Below are 19,302 nucleotides of genomic sequence, written 5' to 3' on the forward strand. Positions count from 1 at the left end.
TTAGTTTTCCGAGCTCTCCGTCGCTTTGTTTGGGTGGAGGCTACTGGGCCGGGAGGGGAGGGTGTAGGGTTCCGAACAAGAGAGTTGCATTTTGTTTATTTTACTCCAATTATCATTCCTTTGTTGTAGGCTCGACGAGCGGACGTTAACTGCATCATTTTACCCGAAGGGAATAGAAAAGACTTCGCCGATCTGCCGGAGTTTGTCAAAGAAGGACTTGAAGTTCACTTTGTGTCGCATTATAATGAAGTTTATAAAATTGCCTTTGAGTCGTGACATCGGAGCAACTGCCGTGTAGCAGTTGGACTGGGATTGTCGCCACAGGGATAGAAGAAACGATAGCTGTCTGTTTGGCTTGTGCGTACAAGTATCTTCTACGAACAGCGCTGTTCCTGCCAAGAAAAGAGTAAAACAGAGTGCAGTATCATTCCAAGACTGACGCTGCCTTCCTTTCTCGGGTTCGACAATTCTATTTTGTTTTAAAGAAAGAAAGATAGATCGTCAGTCAGACAGACAGATTAAAAAAAAAGAAAAAAAAAAAAAAAAAGAAAGAAAGAAGGAAACAAACAAACAACAACAACAACAAATCAGTAGACTTTCGCTGTTGTAAAAGCAAATTTACCACTTGCTATCTCACACCTTGCGCTATTAGCAGAAACCTATTTCTCTTGGATGCTGCTGTTGATACCTGTACATACTTTATCATTAGCTATCTTGAACAGTTTTTTTTTACCCTCTCCAAAGTTCAGATGGTCGGCTTTAAGACGTTCTCAAACAGTATCAGTATAGGTTGGTGCATGCCCGTAGGGGGAGGAGGTCTGGACTTCCTTTTCCCCGTCCTTTTTTTTAGCGGCTTTGGCCTCTAAGGGGTTTTGTCATCCGATTTTGTTCATTTTCAGGCATTTGACTCGCTTCTCGGCGTAAAGTTACAGTCGAAGTCCCAGTTGTTCAAAGCCTGATTGGGTTAATCCTCTGTTAATGTGACCTTTTATTCGAGTTTAAATACTAATCATAAAGATTCGTAAAAATATTTTTGTCCCTCGGTTTTGACACAGTTACCCTTTAAACGCATTTTTAACGAGCGAGATGAAAACCTTGATTAACCTTTAATCGTGGATTAACGTTAATCGACTTTTGAACAACCGGGCGCAGAGTGGTTTTCAGTAGTGTCACAAGACCAAAAGCAGTGTATTTATCTGGCCAATCACAGCAGAATGAACCGATCAGCAAACTCAAGCCCGGGAAAACGAGTGCGCGCAAGTCTTTTGATTGGTTTGGGTTAAAAACAAAATGTGCTGCGAAGTTTGTTAACCAATCACAGAATAGTAGAGCAGTCAAAGTAAAACCAAAGTAAAGACGAAATTATTTTTGACACGATTGAAAACCCTTTCTGTGGCAATTGACAAGTCGAAGTCAACTTTAACTTGCAAGGCCTGACAAATGTCAAGACCCCTACGCTTGAATTGATAGCAAATTGCTGAGGTTTCTTTTAGAATACAATATGTAATTACAAATGTTACCAAGGCAATAAAATGAAAGTTCAAAGATTTGGTGCTGTTTTATTCCAAGAACATTCTAAGATACAACAAATTTGAGAGTTGTGTCACTTGTGTTATACAAGTTTTCTTACGTTTGTACAATATGCATTGATAAGAAAATGACTTCTCGGAGTGCTTGGCAGATAAGCCAAAAATGGCTTGTGAAGAAATCTTTGCAAGAGTCAAATTACCTGCCTTATCATACGACTGAAAAACAGTATGCACGCCCAATAATCTTCGAACGACGTCCGAAAATCTTGCAAAGTTCGACAGCCTTCCAAAGTTTTGGAAGTAAATCCCATGATATCTGTAAATTTCTCGGGAACCGTCGAAATTTTTCGAGTGACGTCCGTAATACTTCGGGAGACCGAGTAACATTTGGAAACCGTTGGGGATCCTCGAAAATTAATTTTCGAGCGGCCCTCGTCAGTTTCCGGCGATCTTCGATTATCTTCAAACAATCCCTGCCCGAGATTTATTTGCCTGTGCACAATCTAATGAGAATGCGGTAACGTTTTCCAGTCATACGATAAATTTGAAATGGTGTAATTATTCCAGCCATTAATACCAACTTGCAGTTATCATGATTAGCGTTCGTCCAATATGGACGTATTTTTCAATTCCTTTACACTCGCACTCACTAAACTTGTTAAAGCGAAAAAAAAAAAAAAAAAGAAAAAAGAAAACTTTCCGTAAATGACCGATCGCCATCTCACCCTCTGCGTGAGTTTTACTTTCCTCGCTGAAATACGAAGTTTTCACATAAAACGAGAAATCTTTATTTCTGAAGGAAATTTCAAACATGACTTTTTTCGTCCAAAGATGGCTTTGTAGGAAACGAAGACAATTTTTATATAGGATGATTGCTGAGATTGCTAGCATCTATAAAATATTGAATTATGAATCAGTCTAAAATAATAGACCAGCTATTACTATTACACTATAACCAGGGCTAGCTGGTTTGAATTTGAACTATTATATTCTGCTACAAAAAAGGTACTATTACTTTTAAGCAGTGTTTGGGCAAATTACATGTAAAATATTCAGTCACAAAACTAATCTAAATATATTACAAATACTCGAGTAAAAAGATAAAAAAAAATCGATTATCAAAGCCATTCTTGAAAAATTCTCTGCTAAAAGCATAAAGTTTACACTACACGTTGAGGTTTCATAAATTTTGACCTACAACACTCTGAAGCCTTCACCCACAACAGCAGACGAATACAGAACTGACCGGCTTGGCCATTGACTTTGAAAATAAAATGCATCATTTTGAGGAGTTAGCTCTAAAGATTCTCCAAAATGCACATTCTAGAATGGTTTGCGCCATTTTGAGGAAGCCAGAAGGACGTGCTACGGAGCCAGTTCTTGAAAATGATTTATTTCGTCTGTGGAATAACCAGTCTGGTCAGCTAGTTCTGGCGAATTGAAAGCGCCCGTGGTTAGCCCGCTTAGCTAGCGGTTTTCGTTGGGGTTTGGTGGCCCGCTGTAGGGCCTCGAGAAGAATGGGGACGAGGGATGGAGAAACCCTTCTATATCTACCCCATTCTTCTCGCGGGTCTGCCGCGGGCCACCAAACCCAAAGGAACAGCCAGCTACGCAGGGTACCCCTAGTATGCTTGTCCCATCAGTTACTACCAAGGTCTATTCTAGAGTGCGACATTGCGGGTTACCACCTATAAAAATGTTGGAATGGCGCATAAAATTTGCAATAGCGCGTCAACCCTGGTTCACAAATTTCATCAAGGAAGACTACTTTCCTGTTACAAAGACATTTAACAATTGAATACCTTGGTTTTATCTGAAATCTTTCTGCGCTATGCTACAAATTTAATCTACTATCATATTAACTTATAAAAGATTCATACATATTCTAAAATATTCATTTTACACCAACAAGTTATCATTCATTCCTGTTCTGTATGAGAAAATGCAATATATTTTGGGCCCCTTTCCCGAAAAAACGCCCTCTAAACTCTCCGAATGGGGCCCGGCCAAGCCTATCAAAATATCAATTTTACACCACCGACTAGAAGCTGAAATATCTTGGGCCCCAACCTCGTCCCCAGCCCTCGTCCTTAGCTCGCGGTCAAATATGACGTCACCCGTTTAGCTGATCGGGAAGACGCGACACGCGCGATCACGCTCGGCCCCAAGCCCCGATAGACAAGCTCGGTTGCTTCGATGATGCCTGGGAACGAAGCTGTTGGGCCCCCTTTCATGCAAAAGTGCTGCAGGGACCCTTAACGGCCCTCACAAGCTACTTTCTAAAATAAACACTGCATACTGCTAATATCAGCAATGTCGAAAGCGCCCTGTGGTGAGGGTTAGAATGCTTAACACGATAGCTTTGTTTTCATTACGAACTTGAAATGTACATTTGTTTTCTTTTACGTCTAAAGCTATTTCCATTCTTTCTATAAACCAGAATTTTTTTCTCAAACTCGACCTAAATCGCTGCAACCACGATTGAAAATTATTTGGAGTGCAGTACACAACACTTTTTAGAACAGTTTTCCGGTGACGTGCACAGAGGTAAACAAATATTTACGAAGTTCTTCCGTTTAGTACACTTCATGACCAATTCAAGGAACGCTTACTTTGAACCAATATGAGAGAAGAAGTGATTGTTCCCAGTGTTCGGCCAATCAGGGAGAGTGCTAAAAGCACGTGACTTTGTTTTGCAACTTGTCCGCGCTTGGCATTGGTTGCTAACTTGTTCAAATATGTGTTCTGATTGGCCCTGAGAGCTCTGGCGTTAGAAAACTGCTCAAAAAAAACCACACTCTTGTTGAGCTACCCAAAACAAAACAACAACTATACAATGTCAGCCAAAAGAGACAGTACCTTGACCGATAAATATTTGTACTAGAACTGATCGCGGACTGAATGGTCTCTAAAGGTAGAGAGGCGTTATACAAAACACTTCACTTTAAAATCAGTTTTAGCTGTATAGTTTTTAGCTGTATATGGCGAAATAGAGTGGCCAGGCCGCTTATCTATGAAAGAAACGATCTACTGTAAGAAACGCTAAATATCGCCTCCTAGATTGCCGCCTAAATTTATACGAAAAAGTCCTTTAAATATTAGTAGACTGCATTCATTTTGCCGCGAGCAAACTTCACAGCAGCGCACGAAAGGTCCTGAGTTTGACGCAAATCCAGGACTCGCTGCTGGGAATCTTGAAGGCAGTATACTGAATTTCACGATGACTGAGTATAAAATTTTCTATCGTTCTCATTTGGAGAAAACCTCTTGCACATCACTTATTAAATTCAGTCCCTATTCTGTATAACTGTTTACCTAAAGAGTATCGAAAGTGACGTTAACAAAACTATCGTTAATGAGTGAAAAACCGTAAGAATTCGACCATCCTCAGATCGCAACACTAGAGTGTTCCATTTTGCAGCTCGCTCTGTCCTAGAGACTCAATTTCCAGGCAAACTGGCACAAAACTATAGAATTTAAAACTGCGTTACAAATGGCCTTTTATTTTCGAGCGATTGGCTTTGTTTGTAATCTTTTTCAAACGGGATCATTTACAAGTGATTTTCCCGGTGTTGCTGATGCATGCGGCTCATCCGATATTGCGATAACTTTACCAGCTTGTTCTGGAAGAATTTTTAAATCCAAGGAATAAAAAGCATTAATATTAAGGCTAGTCTTTTGTTTACCTTGTTTTAAAAGAATTGACCAAAAATGAAAAACACAATGCTTGATACCTCAGGACAGCACGTGACCGTGGCTGTGTTAATGTTTGAGTACTGGGTTTGAGATTGTAACCTGACTGCCAGATGATATGATAGGAAGGCTGTTCTTTACATGGTACGCGACAAGTTCTTGAACACTTGTGAACTCGCGATCTTTGGTTCGAACCTGCAACAAATGAATGATCACAGTTACGAGTATACAAATGGTGTGAATAGTTTGGAGGTTCACAAATCAAGCGGCAGAGCTGACGATCCGTAGTTTGCACCTCGATCCTGTAATCTTGCTCTTTCCTAAAGGCTCCGCAAACGACGAAACATTGCTGCAGAAACCTGGTCCCTTAAATTATTCTCCATTCGCGCACACATGACACATTTGTTTCGGAAGCATTTTTACGTTCGAAACCTGACAAAACAGTGTTTCGGACTCCTTCCATAAATGTTTTGTTTCCGAAACAAACCGGTCTCCCAGCTTTCGCACCAAAGAATCTTTTGGGTTAACAATGTTTTCACAACAATGGCAAGTTTCGTTGTTTAAAGGGGTCCTGCCACACCCTATGCGCAGATGTCAAATGGTTACCGAGGAAATGCTGAAGTAATCGATTAGCGATTGATTAGCGTCCCATATTAGTACTGTAAATGTGTGACCTGAGTTCGAATTCCAGACTCGATTTCATTTTTGTTCTGTAATTAGTGCAATCGTCATGATGAAACAGCATTACTCCCAAAGCGTAAGCTACAACTTCTGTTACATAATATCCACGGAAGTTAAATTATGAGATAAAAAAAAAACACCAAATGGTGAATTACAGAATAAACTCGCCGAACTGTTCTTTTCCACCAATCGGCATGTGGCGGAATCTGTTGCTGTTGTTGTTTTCTTCCTCTCTTCATTTAATTTTGTTGTTTTACGACAGTTGAGCTTTGGCAACGAACTACCTAAATCCTTGCTCACTGCTGTATAATTTACATGTGTGGGTATGCCCTGGCGAAATGGAGTCTGGTTTTCCTCGGTATTTTTGGTGGGGGTGCACAGCTTGGTTCTCCAAACCATGACCCTATTCCAGACAAAGAAATGTCATTTGTAGCCTTTTTCAAACCCTGTCTCTAGAATCTGTAAATCCATACCAATTTTCAGACTTTTAGACCAAAATCAAAACCATACCCTTTGGCTCCGCACATACCTATATAGCTTATATTGAGGAGCCCCCCTGGTTAGCATCCCATGTTGGAGGGTCTTTGATCGACACTTGCTCTTAGATAAATGTAGTTATTTTCGTCAAACATTCTGGCCACCATTTTAACAATGTGGGCGTGATGATCAAGTTCAGCCGCGCGTCCAACATTGTTAGATGTGTTGAACAGCAATGCCGGGGCTCAACGGCTAACACTGTTGTACAACATTTTTTGGAACTTTAAGCCGCGGCTCTACAGCCTGATTGTCGCTGTCCAAGCTTTTGCAGAGCGAACCATTTCAATTTCCTAAAAAAAAAAAAATAGCACACAAACCTTCCCCTCTGGGTCAACCAACAGTAAATGTCGTGGCTGTCCTCTTTGAACCCCAGACAAAACATACTGTCCAGCCTTTGACTTGCTTTCTCTCACCAAGAAGTCGCCTTCGTCTTCAAGCAGCAATTCTGCTTCCGCGCGAGACAGGTGTCCGTGGTACCAAACTTCTAACTCCAGCGGAATAGGCTTGGAGACTGTGATGAAAAGGATGACAATCTAAGCAAGTATTTTTAGTATGGCTTTGAACAGCACCGCCCCACACCCCACCCCCCCCCCCCCTCCAAAAAACATGGTGTTAATAGATCTATAAACATGAATGAACTCACAGAAACTGATCTTACTTTCATTAGCTGCCCCTGCGGTAGCCTGCTGGTCTTTCTCAGACTTACTAGCAGCATATGGTTTGGGTAGAGCTGGAGGCTTCCTTGGTGCAGAGCGCGGGCTCAGATAGTCCTCATGACCGGGATTGCTCGACATGGGGGGTGGAGGTGGTGGCACGACATTAAACGTTGCCCAGCTTTCTTGAGCTGCACAGAATAAAATAAAACTTAACCTCTCAAGCTCATTAATAAATCATGAAGAGAAAACAAAATAAATTAAGACCGTAAAGGAGGTTTGGAAAAGTGATTTTAATTATCACAAAATTTGGTAAACTTCTGCATTGAATTTCTTGAAGAATTATCATTGGCTTGAGCAGCTACAGTCGACTCTCGATGATAACTCGAACCTCGTACTAACTCGAAACAATTTTCCTTAACCCTCTAAAAAAATAAAAAAATAAAAAAAAAAAAAACACGCTTGGAGCAGAGTTAAGACCAACAACAAACTATCGAATAAAGCTTACATGTACACCTGGGGAAAGCCGCACAGTACTTAATGTTGGACATTCAGCCCAGCCAAAATCACTTTTGTGACCTGCATGTTTGTTCAAATAGGGACACCGAAAGTTAAGGGGAAATAATAAGTTAACTTGTTGAGCACCTGAGGTATTGGTAGGAGAGGAAGGGTTGTCATATGGTGAATCTTTGAAGCCTAGCGGATGTTGCTCCAAGCTGTCACTTCTTTGAGGTAGTTGGGGTGCTGCCAATGGATTTTCATAAAAAGCTGATTTGTCAGGGCTCTCATAACATGGCCCAGCTGCAAATTTCAGGCTGTCGGCATAACTTAGACCATTTCTGTTACCAGAGGCACCTGTTAGTTCTGAGGGGTTATCATAACCACCTGAAACTAGAACATTTAGAAGAGTTTATTGGTGAAAACTCACTCTTACAATCAAACCGTGGTTTCTATAAAGCCGCCGTTACAAATTGAAACTTTTAGCTGACACTTGTGTGCAACGGCGCTGCAAAACAAGTTTCAGCAGGCGTTGCAGTGGCATTGCACCGTGTAACATAAAATGCCGAAACTTGTTCGGAAACGATGAAACTGGTCTCAAATGTTGTTACAATAAATCATGGTGGTGTTACACAGTAAAACTCTTCCTTTTTAACCTCTGCGAGCGTTGCTAGCCGTCGCAGAAGTAGAAAGAGGTTCTACTTTTCGTGAAACTTATCTCACAATAAAAGTTTGAAAAAAGTTTTACGAAACTGACCAGCGCCGTTGCACATAAGTTTCAGTTAAAAGTTTCAATGTGTAACGGCAGCTCAACTGTTATGTCTGTGTATAAAATCCTTACTTTGTAAGCATGGTCATTTAAGTAAAGTTATTGAGCAGTACTTTGTCCACACTGTTCATTACACTGTAAAAGGTTGTTCTACATGTACTAATGAAAAAAATCTTAAACTTGAGCAGCCTAGCCTACATGTACGCAGCAAGCATTTCCCAGGGGCTTTCTGCATTTCTTGCATTTTCAATGTGCAACCGTTAGGGCATTGTAAGGGTCCTCTCTCTTCCATCTATAGATCAAATTTTTTTCCTAGATCCAATTTTGCAGAGCAAAATCTCTACAGAAATGCTTGCTGCGCAGGTTACATGCAACCATGCAAGTTACTGAGCAGCACTAGAGCTCCTATAGTACTTTTTGCCAATGGTAAAGGGTATCTCTAAGCTTTGTGTCTGTGCATGAATGATTAAGGATGAGCTGTAATTTGTGTGGACTGCTACTTGCGATGCTGTGCAATGTACTGTGTTCTTGGTGGTCGTAAAATTTTATTCAATGGGGAAAAACTCCTTCCTACTAGTGTTATGTACATTGCACATATTTGGCAGCCTATGAAACAGGTAGTTTTTTAATTGTTTAAGTCTGAAATTGAGTAATCCATATCCTGGATTACAATTATTTTTTCCACAGTGGCGACTGAAAATTTGTGCCTCGCTTACAATTTTTTCGTGAATTTCCTTACCCTCTGGAGAAATTCCAACCCCTCAGAAAATACCATCTATTAGTCCCCCCTCCCCCTCGGATTTCCACTGACCTTCTGTGGGGAGGGGGGACGGGGTCTGGAACTGCACAATACAGTGTATTCTCTCTATTGATGGATCATAAACACAGATCTTACCGGGATTATGTCTGGTCATTTGGTTCGTAGGGGTTTGATATCCCACGCTGGCTCCTTTAGGGACATCATAGCCGTGGCCTGATGGGCTCCCTTTGTTGGGGTTGTCATAGTCGCTGAGTCCGTCTGTTGTGGTGGTTCTTAGAGCCATGTAACCAGCTGGCTCAGCATGTACAGACTGATATGTGGGCTGCAGCTGGAATAAGGCATATTAAAACAAACTTCTGTAAGTGGCAAGCCACAAGCTAACTTAATAAAATGTTTACACTTCCAAGTACATGTACAGTGTAGCTAACAAACTGCGGCACCCTTTTAAGTACACATCCGTGAAGGAAACGATCTCAAAAAACACTGTTAGAAGTCTTAAATGAGGATTCAAGACTTGTTTTTCAACTCTTCACTATTTTCCTTCTTCAGTGTTCACATGTAAAAGCATTGGGCCGAGCTCGTAAATTAGAAGTGTAAACATACGTTTTATGGAATGTCTGTCAACAACACACAACTTCAGACCCAACACTTAGCCATCCAGTAGTTTTATTTCATTTTCATGCATCTCAGCCTCAGAAAACATAACATTTTAGCTGACAAAGTGACTGGTGTATTTCAATCCACTTTGTCTATTTTCCAGTCCATTGGCTGTTGTCCTATTTTAATGAGTTAATAAGTTAATAAGATGTCAGCATGTGAAATGCAATCAAAGTTGAAATTTGGAGTTACGACTGTCACTGGAGATGTTAAGATCAAGTGTTTTTATTCAGAACTAGGGGATGGACTGATAGTTATTAGTCATAAAATGAAAATCACATGTCAGGCCTGCTTTCTGCTCCAGTCGAGTGGGTATTGGGTGAAGAATTTCAAACAATCCGTAAGGTCACAACTTACAGTTGTACAACAACAGTTACTCATGGTTTGAATTCATTTTGCTACTTTGCTGCCAATTCATAGAACAGTTAAACTGATGATGCTAAGACTGCTGAATCACTCACTGCTTTTAAATGTAGAGGTTGTAATTCTTAACAACTTTCTCTTTCTTTGGTGATAATAATTTTGTAAGCTCTTATAATTATACTACTTGGAATGTTGTCTATTTGAATTCAAAGCAGTTCATAACACAAATAATTTATTCGGTATGCCCTAAATGCAAGTGTAATTTTAAATACCAGACACATGTTCAGATTAAGAATCTAGAACTGTCAAGGAATTCATCTATGCACTCCTTCAATCTACACCATAATTGTACTTCTCGTTTTAACTCGACAAACAAAACAAAAAAATTGGGCACATTTGACAATAACCTGTACACGCTGTCCATCATTTTTGGGTTCTTCATACTCCATTTCATAAGTATGCTCCTCACTTTCAAATATTGACTCTGAAAATCTAATAAACAGTTAATCATGATCAATTACCTGAGATTTTAGCAACTTACTGTTAGAAGCTAATTAGGTTACATATTAAAAATCTTACAATTTCTTAACTCTGATAATACATGTGTACCTGCCACTCTTCAAATTACAATTTGCAATACTTTTGAAATACATGTAACTACTAGGAAAGGGCAAGGGGAGAGTGATGCCATTCTTTTTAAAAGCTCTATCTACAACTTAAGGACAGTGTAACCTCCTTTTGTAACTGCGCATAATAAGTTCTGTGCATCTCGCAACTAATGGTCCAAGACAAGTACTCTAAGTACAAACTAGTAACTAAAGCAGTTTGTAACTACGTGGGAAATCAGACCTTGGCAAGGGATATTGGAATGTACAGTTCCAGAAAAAAAATTCATACCCACCCCACAGAAGGTCATCAGAAATTCCTAGGGGGAGGGAGGTCCTTAAAGTCAAAATTTTAGAAGCATTTAGTACAGCTGTATAAAGCTAAACTGGAATTTCCTGGGGGGTGGGGGTGGGGTGCAAAACAAAAAAACTTTCCATGGGGGGTATGGATATTTTCTGTAACTGCACAATCCAAAAAGAATGTTTTACTGAATTATGCCTGTAAACTACACGTACAGTGTACATGTGATTACCCACAATTTTCTTTTTGGATCCAGCATTCCTTGCTAAGATTTGCTTTTCCCATATAGTCATTAAGTGCACAAAAATACCTATAAACACTGATCAATTTTGGAATTACAACTTATTAAATTTTAATTAAAAATAACTTGTAATTCCTAAATTAATCAGTGCTTCATTCTTGCCACATTATTAGTTCAAGTTTCTTTCCTTTACTACTGAAGTAAAAGCACATTCTTGACTAAGAAAAACCGCTTTCAAATTCAACTGAATGAAAAGGCCAATATTTTACCCCTTAATCACAACCGACACTTAACTGTATAATTATAATAATATTATTATCACCTTTCTGGAACTTCTGTGGCAAGTGGAGGGTTCTGTAAAAACATCTTAAAACGAATCTCAAAAGCTTGTCCAATAGTGTTGATGACATCATAAGCTAATCCTCCTCCACAGTCAACAACAAAGCAAGCTGTGACAAAAAAAATAATAATAATTAAAATAAATAAATGCTATCCTTGCTATGAATGACCCCCTGTGTTCCTTCTCTAGAAGAGCAACTGTAAGTCATGTTGACATGACTGCAACAAAACACAGCTCAGACCACTTTGCAACATCAACTGCCAACTAAATGTCTTTATTATGATTACCGAGCCTTAAACATACAGCTGTATTTGCATGTCTTGTAGACACTATAGATCCCCCATCACATGCATAAGCCTACTGACTATCTTAATCTTACACTAGTTAACACTACATGCAAATTGTTCACTAATAGAATGAGCCAACATTTTAGCTTGAATGTGCAACTTAAGACACTAGGTTTGTTGCAATTACAACTGTAATTATCCAGTCAATAACAAACAATTGTGTTAATTAATGGCACACACATTTAAGCATTGAACAAACCTCGTCCATTGATTTGATCTTTTGCTACATATCCTATCATATCAATACAGTCCTTAGAAGAAGAAAAAATGTCAGTAAGCATCTGGTAATAAAACCATGAACTGAACTTAAGGTATCAGCCACCCTTCAGGACAGTCCGCGCGCGGATCGCTGCCATATTTGAGGTTTCAACGTTTTCAAATAGATATGCTTGAGAGCTTTCTTTTTAAAAAAAAAATCAGAAGAAAATATTATTTCTGTCGAAAGATATCGAGGGTAAAAGATTTTTTCTTGTTAATTATATTAATTGATCGTTGACAAAATTTGTCATACCCGTGTCACATATCAATTACACTGTAACTTGTCTGTGAACTAGTAACGTGATACCGAGTGCGTGACGTGCTTCGACACAACACGTGCAAATTGTCTTCGTGTTGTTTATAGCCTTTACTATTCTCCGTGGATTTTTAGCGTTTGCTTCGGTGAAAATGCCGCCAAAAAAAAGGGAAAAGGTCGTGTCCGTTTTCGTCATCAAAACCGAGAGCGAAAGAGAAATCGAAGAGCGAGTTTGATAAACAATGGGCCGCAAAATTGGCAGAGAGCGACAAAGGCTCAGTTTATCGGCAAGAGAAGTGGCTCGAGGAGTTGGATATTCAGAAAAGCGAAAATGCTATAGTTGCTGCGTGTGCGAGCCGCTTCAAAATCCAGCTAGAAGAGCCAGAAGAAGAAAGCCAATTAAGCTCAACGACCCCATCTGCTGATGGAACGTGGAAAGCAATAAGCGGTCGAGCTATCGCATCGAGTGAAAAGCTGCTTGAGAAACTGGACGAGTCTGTATCTTGTCGGTTTTGCCAGGGAAGAGTCCAAGTCATGGAAGATGCAGCGACTAAGCATGGACTTGGTTCTACCTAGAGAATCCAGTGCGAGAATAAAAGCTGTCCGTCGCACAAGACAAATTCTGTTTTTAATTCTTCCGAGAAGAGGAGAGCTTTTGAAATAGACCGGGCCTCAGTTCTTGGCCTTCGAGCAATCGGCGGCTTCGCTTTCGTTCGTGTTGATTTCGCACTGGTTTTCGACATCTTTACCAACCTAGCCAACATTTCAAGAAATAAACACAATATATTTTTATTGCTACATGAAAACCGTATTGTTGTTTGTAAATTAAACGATTACTATGCATGTGCGTTCACTTACTTCAACAAATTTTGTCTTTTGTCCACACGCGGTGTAATTGAACTGACTGGAAGCAAAATAATTTATATTTCCCGCTGCCTTCCGCGAAAGTTTGTTCCTGTTACATGTTACCTGTCAAAGTCCTATTGTTAGAGAAAATTGATCCCTCTCTGATATCAATCAGAATAAACATTTAGGTGTTATAATCTCATTCCAGGTAGGATGCCGCCAGAAATGTATTTTCCATTTTATCTCCAAACGCAAATTTTGCCGATCAGCTTGTACATTTTGAACTCCAAGTCGGCAGCCTTTCAATCAATTTCGCTAAAATTTGGCCAGAGTGATGCCATATATCTCTTCTACAAAACCGTGTCTGCGAATTTTAATACTCCTTTTGATTTTAAAGCTAGAGCTTTTTTTCCACAGGGAGTGTTGACTAATTGCCTTCCCCAACTTCATTTGCTAATAAAAGAGAAACAAACGCACTTGTCAAAAATCTGGGCCACGGTTTTTTAGTGGAACGTGTTGAGAAGCGAATGCGGTGTTAATTGTTTTCTTCCGTTTATTTCCAGCGGGAGTGGAACATGATTTATAGAGACGTGTACTTTTACACAAAGCGTTCCAATTTCGAAACACATTTAAGTAAATAGTTTTTGTTAGTTCAAATCCATAATCTGGAATTATTAAGCTTTTAAAAAATATATGGTTTATAGGGGTTTTTATAAAATTAAAACAACTAACGCTACAGCGATCCGCGCGTGGACGGTCCTGAAGGGCGGCTGATACCTTAAGGAAAAGGAGCAAAACAGAGCACAGCAATCCATGTAGAACAGCCACATACAAGTACTGATCATGCACCAAGGGCAACCTTGGCCACACACTGCATGTATGTTTGCACTATACTGTACACCAGAGCAACGGATGAGTTTCCACAGGGAAACTTCATTTACATGTACCAAACAAAATTTATAGCCAGACCTTAAAGGGCTACTTTAACTGCTGACCACTGCTTTCACTCTAAGCCTCTATATAGAGAACTGACCAACTTAACTGACAGTTGTTTTTTAACCAGATGACACTTGCAAGTAATTTACTGTACCAGGCAATTAACTTGGATCAGTAAAAAACATACAGGCCAATTTAGAACATGCCATGAAAAATACAACTTGGACATTTCATGGAATACAGGCCAGATTTAATTCAGTATGGTAACAGTACATGATTGTATTAACTAAAGTTTTATTTTTGTCAAAGGTACTGCAGGAGGGCAGATCTATAAGCATCTAGTATGCATACTTACAGTACTAGGCATGAAGCTGGATGAAGAAAAAACCTACATGTACATGATTTTGTACAGGCCCAATTTGGAACATGTCATATAAAGACCAGTGCATGCATTCTTTTTTACAGGTAGTCTGGCCAGAAAAGCATATTAAATAAAAATAATTACACTGCAGTGCTCCTGAACTGCAAAGAGTTTTTTTTTACAATATTATGCTAAATTACGTAGATGTACAGTGTACAGTACACATTTTCATTACCTTTTCACCCCCACTGGCAAATGAAATTCCTTGCATGTCATGATTGGCAATAACTCTTCCATTTTCAATGCTTGTTAACTTGAGACCAGCTGACGACACAGTCATGTTAACATTCATGCCAGAATTCCTCATACCAGGAACCTCTGAATAATTATTAATTAACAGAAAGAAAACAGTTTAAGTGAGAAATGAATTGATATGATTAAATTCAATGTGCAGTGGAGGCTGGTTAATATGGACAAAATACAATAGACTCCTAGATTCCCTGCTAGCAGAGGTCTCTGACGGCGAGAAGGGAGAGAGACCTCTGCCGGCCCTCGACGCATTCTCTCATGTAGCCGCCGACCAGATTTTTGGTCGAAACTGACCGGTTTCCAAAACCGGTTACCGTTGATACGCAATGCACATACTCTGTTCAGATTGTGCCCTGGAAATTTCCAAGCCCACAGTTGTTACGGCTTCCGCTGGTTTACACAAGTTTCGCACTTCAGTTATTTCACGTTTGCCACCTTCAAAGTCCTTACTTTGCTTGATTAATGATTCCACTTTGCGAAAGCATTCCTTACAGAGCGGTGAAGATTCATTTTGAAAGTTGCAGTGCTCTTCAACAAACCGCAAACTACAGCTTTTCAATCGCTTGTATTTAGCGATCGCCAGGTGTTCTGGCCGCTTAAATTGAAAAAGGCAGTTTTCATCTTTGCCTACAGCTGCTGGTTTTACTGGTGTCCGTGGAAAATTATGTTCTTTGAATTTGCGATGTTGTTGAGGAGTCCGTGGCATTTCCACAAACAGCTATCAGTAATTTCACACATCGCCCTACCGCGGCTGCTATTCGCGCGCAAACTGGTTTGCGAAGCTTGTGTTACATGTGGCTAAAATGTCACTCGTTGCTAGGAAACCCTAGCGCATGCGCGACAGAAGATTCGTCGGGGGCCGGCAGAGGTCTCTTTCCCTTCTCACCGTCAGAGACCTCTGCTAGCAGGGAAACTCCTAGAGTGATGATGTTACAAAAACTAAATTTTTATGAAATAATGGGATTGCTGAGATATTCTGCAAGGAGATGATGAAAAGTGCCAACTTGTCAAAAATCAGCTTCTTATTGCAATGCTCTGGTGACTTCATACAGTACAAATCCTTCTAATTTTGCCTCAGTTCTAAACATTTAGAAACTTCCTGTCGCAGGGACATGCAGTGGGGACATGCTGCAGACTGAGGCAATTTCCATTGTGTGACAGGTGGCAGGCCTGTTTTTATGAAAATGTTCTGTTTCAAGGACAAAATTTTGTCCCTTCTATGTGTTGCATGAAATTCAATGCAACTGGTTTGAATTTGGTGCTGCAACATGCCTTATATGCAGTGCACACAAAGGGGCATGTCCCTGCTTCATGTACAGGTCCTCTAGTGTCACCAACCTGAAGCAAGGTATGTGGTCAGTCTACTGCCATTTACTGCAACTACAATATGACAATTGCACTTAATTTGAAGAGGTTTAGCTAATTTCTTACCTCCTAGAAGTTTTTGTATATTCTTTCCAGCCTATCGAAAAGCACAAAAGGTGCAAATGTATCAGTTGATTAGCGAATGGTTAATATTTACAACAGAACCCACTGGTCATCTCAGATAACCAACTGAAGGGAAACCTCAGCATTTTGTTCAGGAAACTTTGAGATAGCCAGTTGTAAATTTTTATGAACAGTATTCAATGGTAAGGGTTGAGTTTCTCTTTGGGATAATGAGTAGTGGTTATTACCGTAGTCAATTATTGTTTTAAAAGTACGATTTCTGATTTTATACAAGCCAAACTTAGACTTACAGTATGCCAATAACGAGATTCATTTCCAAAATTATTGGCTAAGACTGCCAAGAGGAAATTCAGATTTAATCTGTGTCACTGTAATGTATACCATCAAACCTGAATACTGTGCCTACACAGTCATGCTTTGTCAACTCTACTCTGACATTATAGCAGGGTTGAATAATTGGACTAGCTGTGAACAACAAAAGATTAGAATACATGTAACATGCAAATGACTGTCCATACAACCGCATAATTTATAAATTAACTGACATACTTTGTTCCATCCAGTCACAATTTGCCGAAAATAGTTATAAGTGAAATCTGATGGGATATGCTTGTATCCAAATTACTTACAGTGGACTCACTTTTAAAATTGCATATCACACTATTGTACTATAACATGACCTGGAACAATCACTACATAAACATCTAAATGGCAAACGTTGTAAAACTTGACTGCCATTTTCCCATTAAGTCCTGGGTAAAAATTAAAAACTGTTTTGAAACCCCATGATGTTGATTATAGTTCCACTTTCAAGAGTTGCTTTCAATTTGCATAAACTAATTTCATATACTGGCAAAATTCATTCTTATCTCCAGAATGTAAATTAATGTGTGTAACTTCTTTTCTTCCAAAAAAGGTGTTAAATTTGGAGCTTTCGCTTCTGTCACACAAGCGTTCATGACAGCAAAATGAAGTGTAAAAATGCGACATTTTATCTGACCTTTTTATCCTTTTGGAACACATGGTTGACAAAAGGTGATTAAAAGACTGCTGGTAGATCACATTCTCCAGCTCTGTTCAGTTAAGGTTGTTTCCTTCTAAAGAAGCTTTATTAGAAGGAAACAACCATCAATCACCTTAATTGTCATGTGACAAAAAGGTGAGATAAAAGCCGTGTTTTTACACTTCATTTCGCTGATGAAGCTTCTGCAATAGAAGTGAAAGCTCCAAATTTAAAACCTATTTCTCTGAAGAAGAGAATTTACACATGTTAATCTCATAAATGCCTGCATGTCGATGGGTTTGAAAACCCAAGCCATTTATTCACCTTCTTTCTTCTTCCCAAATGATAACCAGCAGCTTCAGAACATCGCAAGATGGCTTCTCTATGCATAGAAAAAAAAAACACCATTCAATACAAATGTGATTGTATTCCTAAATGGCAGCCAATTTATAATACTTTAATTTATATTCTTTTATAATGTAATTTCAAATAATTTGGTTGGAAAATGAAGTTACAAACTTGAAGCCAAAATTCGTTCTAAGCATCACGGCATATTAAACAACACTATGAAAGGGGAATGTCACAAGGATCTTAAATTATAAAAATGTTTTTGGGTCAACTTGTGGGTACCCATCGTTATTCTTGAAAGACTAAGAAAAACCCCTTTGCAAAAGGTGCATGGTGAATTTGAGACAGCGGCAAGATGGAGAGACCTTGAAGCGTTTTTATCTCTGTAAGCCAATTACTTTAATTAATTTGTAGCTTTGCAAGAGAAATAAGGGACTGTGAGACAGCTTTGTACCCAAATATCAAGAAAGCATGCTGAAATTTGACTAAAATTTTGCAAGACGTATTTCTCAAGACCATAATGGCCACCCCCTAACCTTAAATTTGAGTTGACAATTCAAAACAATTTTTACCTTAGAAAAGTTAATTTTTAAATGTACATGAAAGACAATGAAATCTGAAGTAATCTTTGCAAGTATCTTCATATTTTAAAGTACCAGTTTATTAATGACAGGACCAAGTAAGGGCACTCAGAGGCATTTGGAGAAGGGGATGCTAAAGAAAATTACAAACCCTGGAGAGTGACTGGCAACCATGCAAAATATTGAACATTGAATGTTGATGTAGGAAAAAGAATTTCAAGGATGAGCTCAAGTAGTACACGTGAAAGCTAAAAATAAATATCTCGGAAACCAGGAAATTTTAATCTTACATGTTTTATATTGCTGTTTTTGTGGAGTTTTGAAATTTAATAATCCGTACATGTACCTTGTAACTTGTTGTCGCATATCGTATTGAAGAGTTCGCATGGACTTTAAAACTGGCAGACAGCCAACATACTGTAGATAAAAAACAAGAATTCTAAATTAAGCTTAATTAATTAACTTGCCTTTTAAAAATAAAGTAAGAGTGTACATGTAGGAGCGGTTTCGAAATTAAAAGCGTTTTGCGGCTTCTGCGATAGCAATGAAACTTATAAGTAAGGCCACATTTTATTCCCTTAATAAACATTAACAATTCTATAACAAGTGAAAACAAACTGTAGTATTTTTAAAGCAATCATGGACGACGCTACATGTACAAAGTTGTCGAATTCGAACTCACTTTAACAGCATAGCAAACACCACCTTCCATCAGCGAATTATCCGAATGAAGCCATCCCCTTTGCGGCTTATGCACAAAGCTTCCAGTCTTGGTCCATTCTGCAGAAGAATCGGAAGTCTTCTTTTTGCCAAACATGTTTGATTTTGTTTGCAAACAAAATCAAATGTACTCAAATCATCCAGCGGCCATTACGGCATCAACTTCCTGCAGAGAGTGATCTTTATCAGGGATCCCATAATGCTTTGGGCTCTTTCTCTGAAAGTCAACCGCTGAGCAAAGAAAACGAAGTCTCCAAATGC

At 39.2% G+C, this 19,302-nt stretch overlaps 2 protein-coding genes and 1 long non-coding RNA gene across 5 annotated transcripts in view; 2 read left to right on the top strand and 1 right to left on the bottom strand.

The window, feature by feature from the left end:
* Positions 1-1,547, top strand: part of LOC146489874 (lon protease homolog, mitochondrial-like) — a 32,520-nt gene extending 30,973 nt beyond the window's left edge. For both annotated transcript variants that reach the window (XM_085113793.1, XM_085113843.1), the window contains exon 23: positions 130-1,547. In XM_085113793.1, the coding sequence (XP_084969919.1) occupies positions 130-276 (147 nt within the window). In that variant the 3' untranslated portion in view covers positions 277-1,547. The remainder of the gene's footprint in view (positions 1-129) is intronic.
* Positions 1-8,098, top strand: part of LOC146489867 (uncharacterized) — a 127,618-nt gene extending 119,520 nt beyond the window's left edge. Inside the window, exon 3 of the long non-coding RNA XR_014866852.1 lies at positions 8,052-8,098. This is a non-coding gene — a long non-coding RNA (uncharacterized LOC146489867). The remainder of the gene's footprint in view (positions 1-8,051) is intronic.
* On the bottom strand, positions 1,534-19,219 carry LOC146489876 (SHC-transforming protein 1-like). 2 transcript variants are annotated; one of them, XM_085114872.1, is made up of 14 exons: positions 19,004-19,219; positions 18,668-18,738; positions 17,717-17,774; positions 16,372-16,402; positions 14,867-15,009; positions 12,174-12,225; positions 11,610-11,736; positions 10,548-10,632; positions 9,256-9,448; positions 7,739-7,984; positions 7,099-7,284; positions 6,758-6,951; positions 5,264-5,417; positions 1,534-2,959 (listed from the first exon to the last, which is right to left on the bottom strand). In XM_085114872.1, the coding sequence occupies exons 1-13, from the start codon at positions 19,136-19,138 to the stop codon at positions 5,292-5,294; spliced, it is 1,647 nt and encodes a 548-aa protein (XP_084970998.1). In that variant the 5' UTR covers positions 19,139-19,219; the 3' UTR covers positions 1,534-2,959; positions 5,264-5,291. The 2 variants fall into 2 exon arrangements, with proteins under 2 accessions (XP_084970998.1, XP_084970919.1); XM_085114793.1 differs by having other exon boundaries at positions 1,534-5,417.
* Positions 19,220-19,302: the final 83 nt, after the last annotated feature.

This window comes from Pavona decussata, unplaced genomic scaffold (assembly GCF_977016875.1).
Source record: "Pavona decussata unplaced genomic scaffold, jaPavDecu1.1 SCAFFOLD_2, whole genome shotgun sequence".
NCBI classification, from domain to species: domain Eukaryota; kingdom Metazoa; phylum Cnidaria; class Anthozoa; order Scleractinia; family Agariciidae; genus Pavona; species Pavona decussata.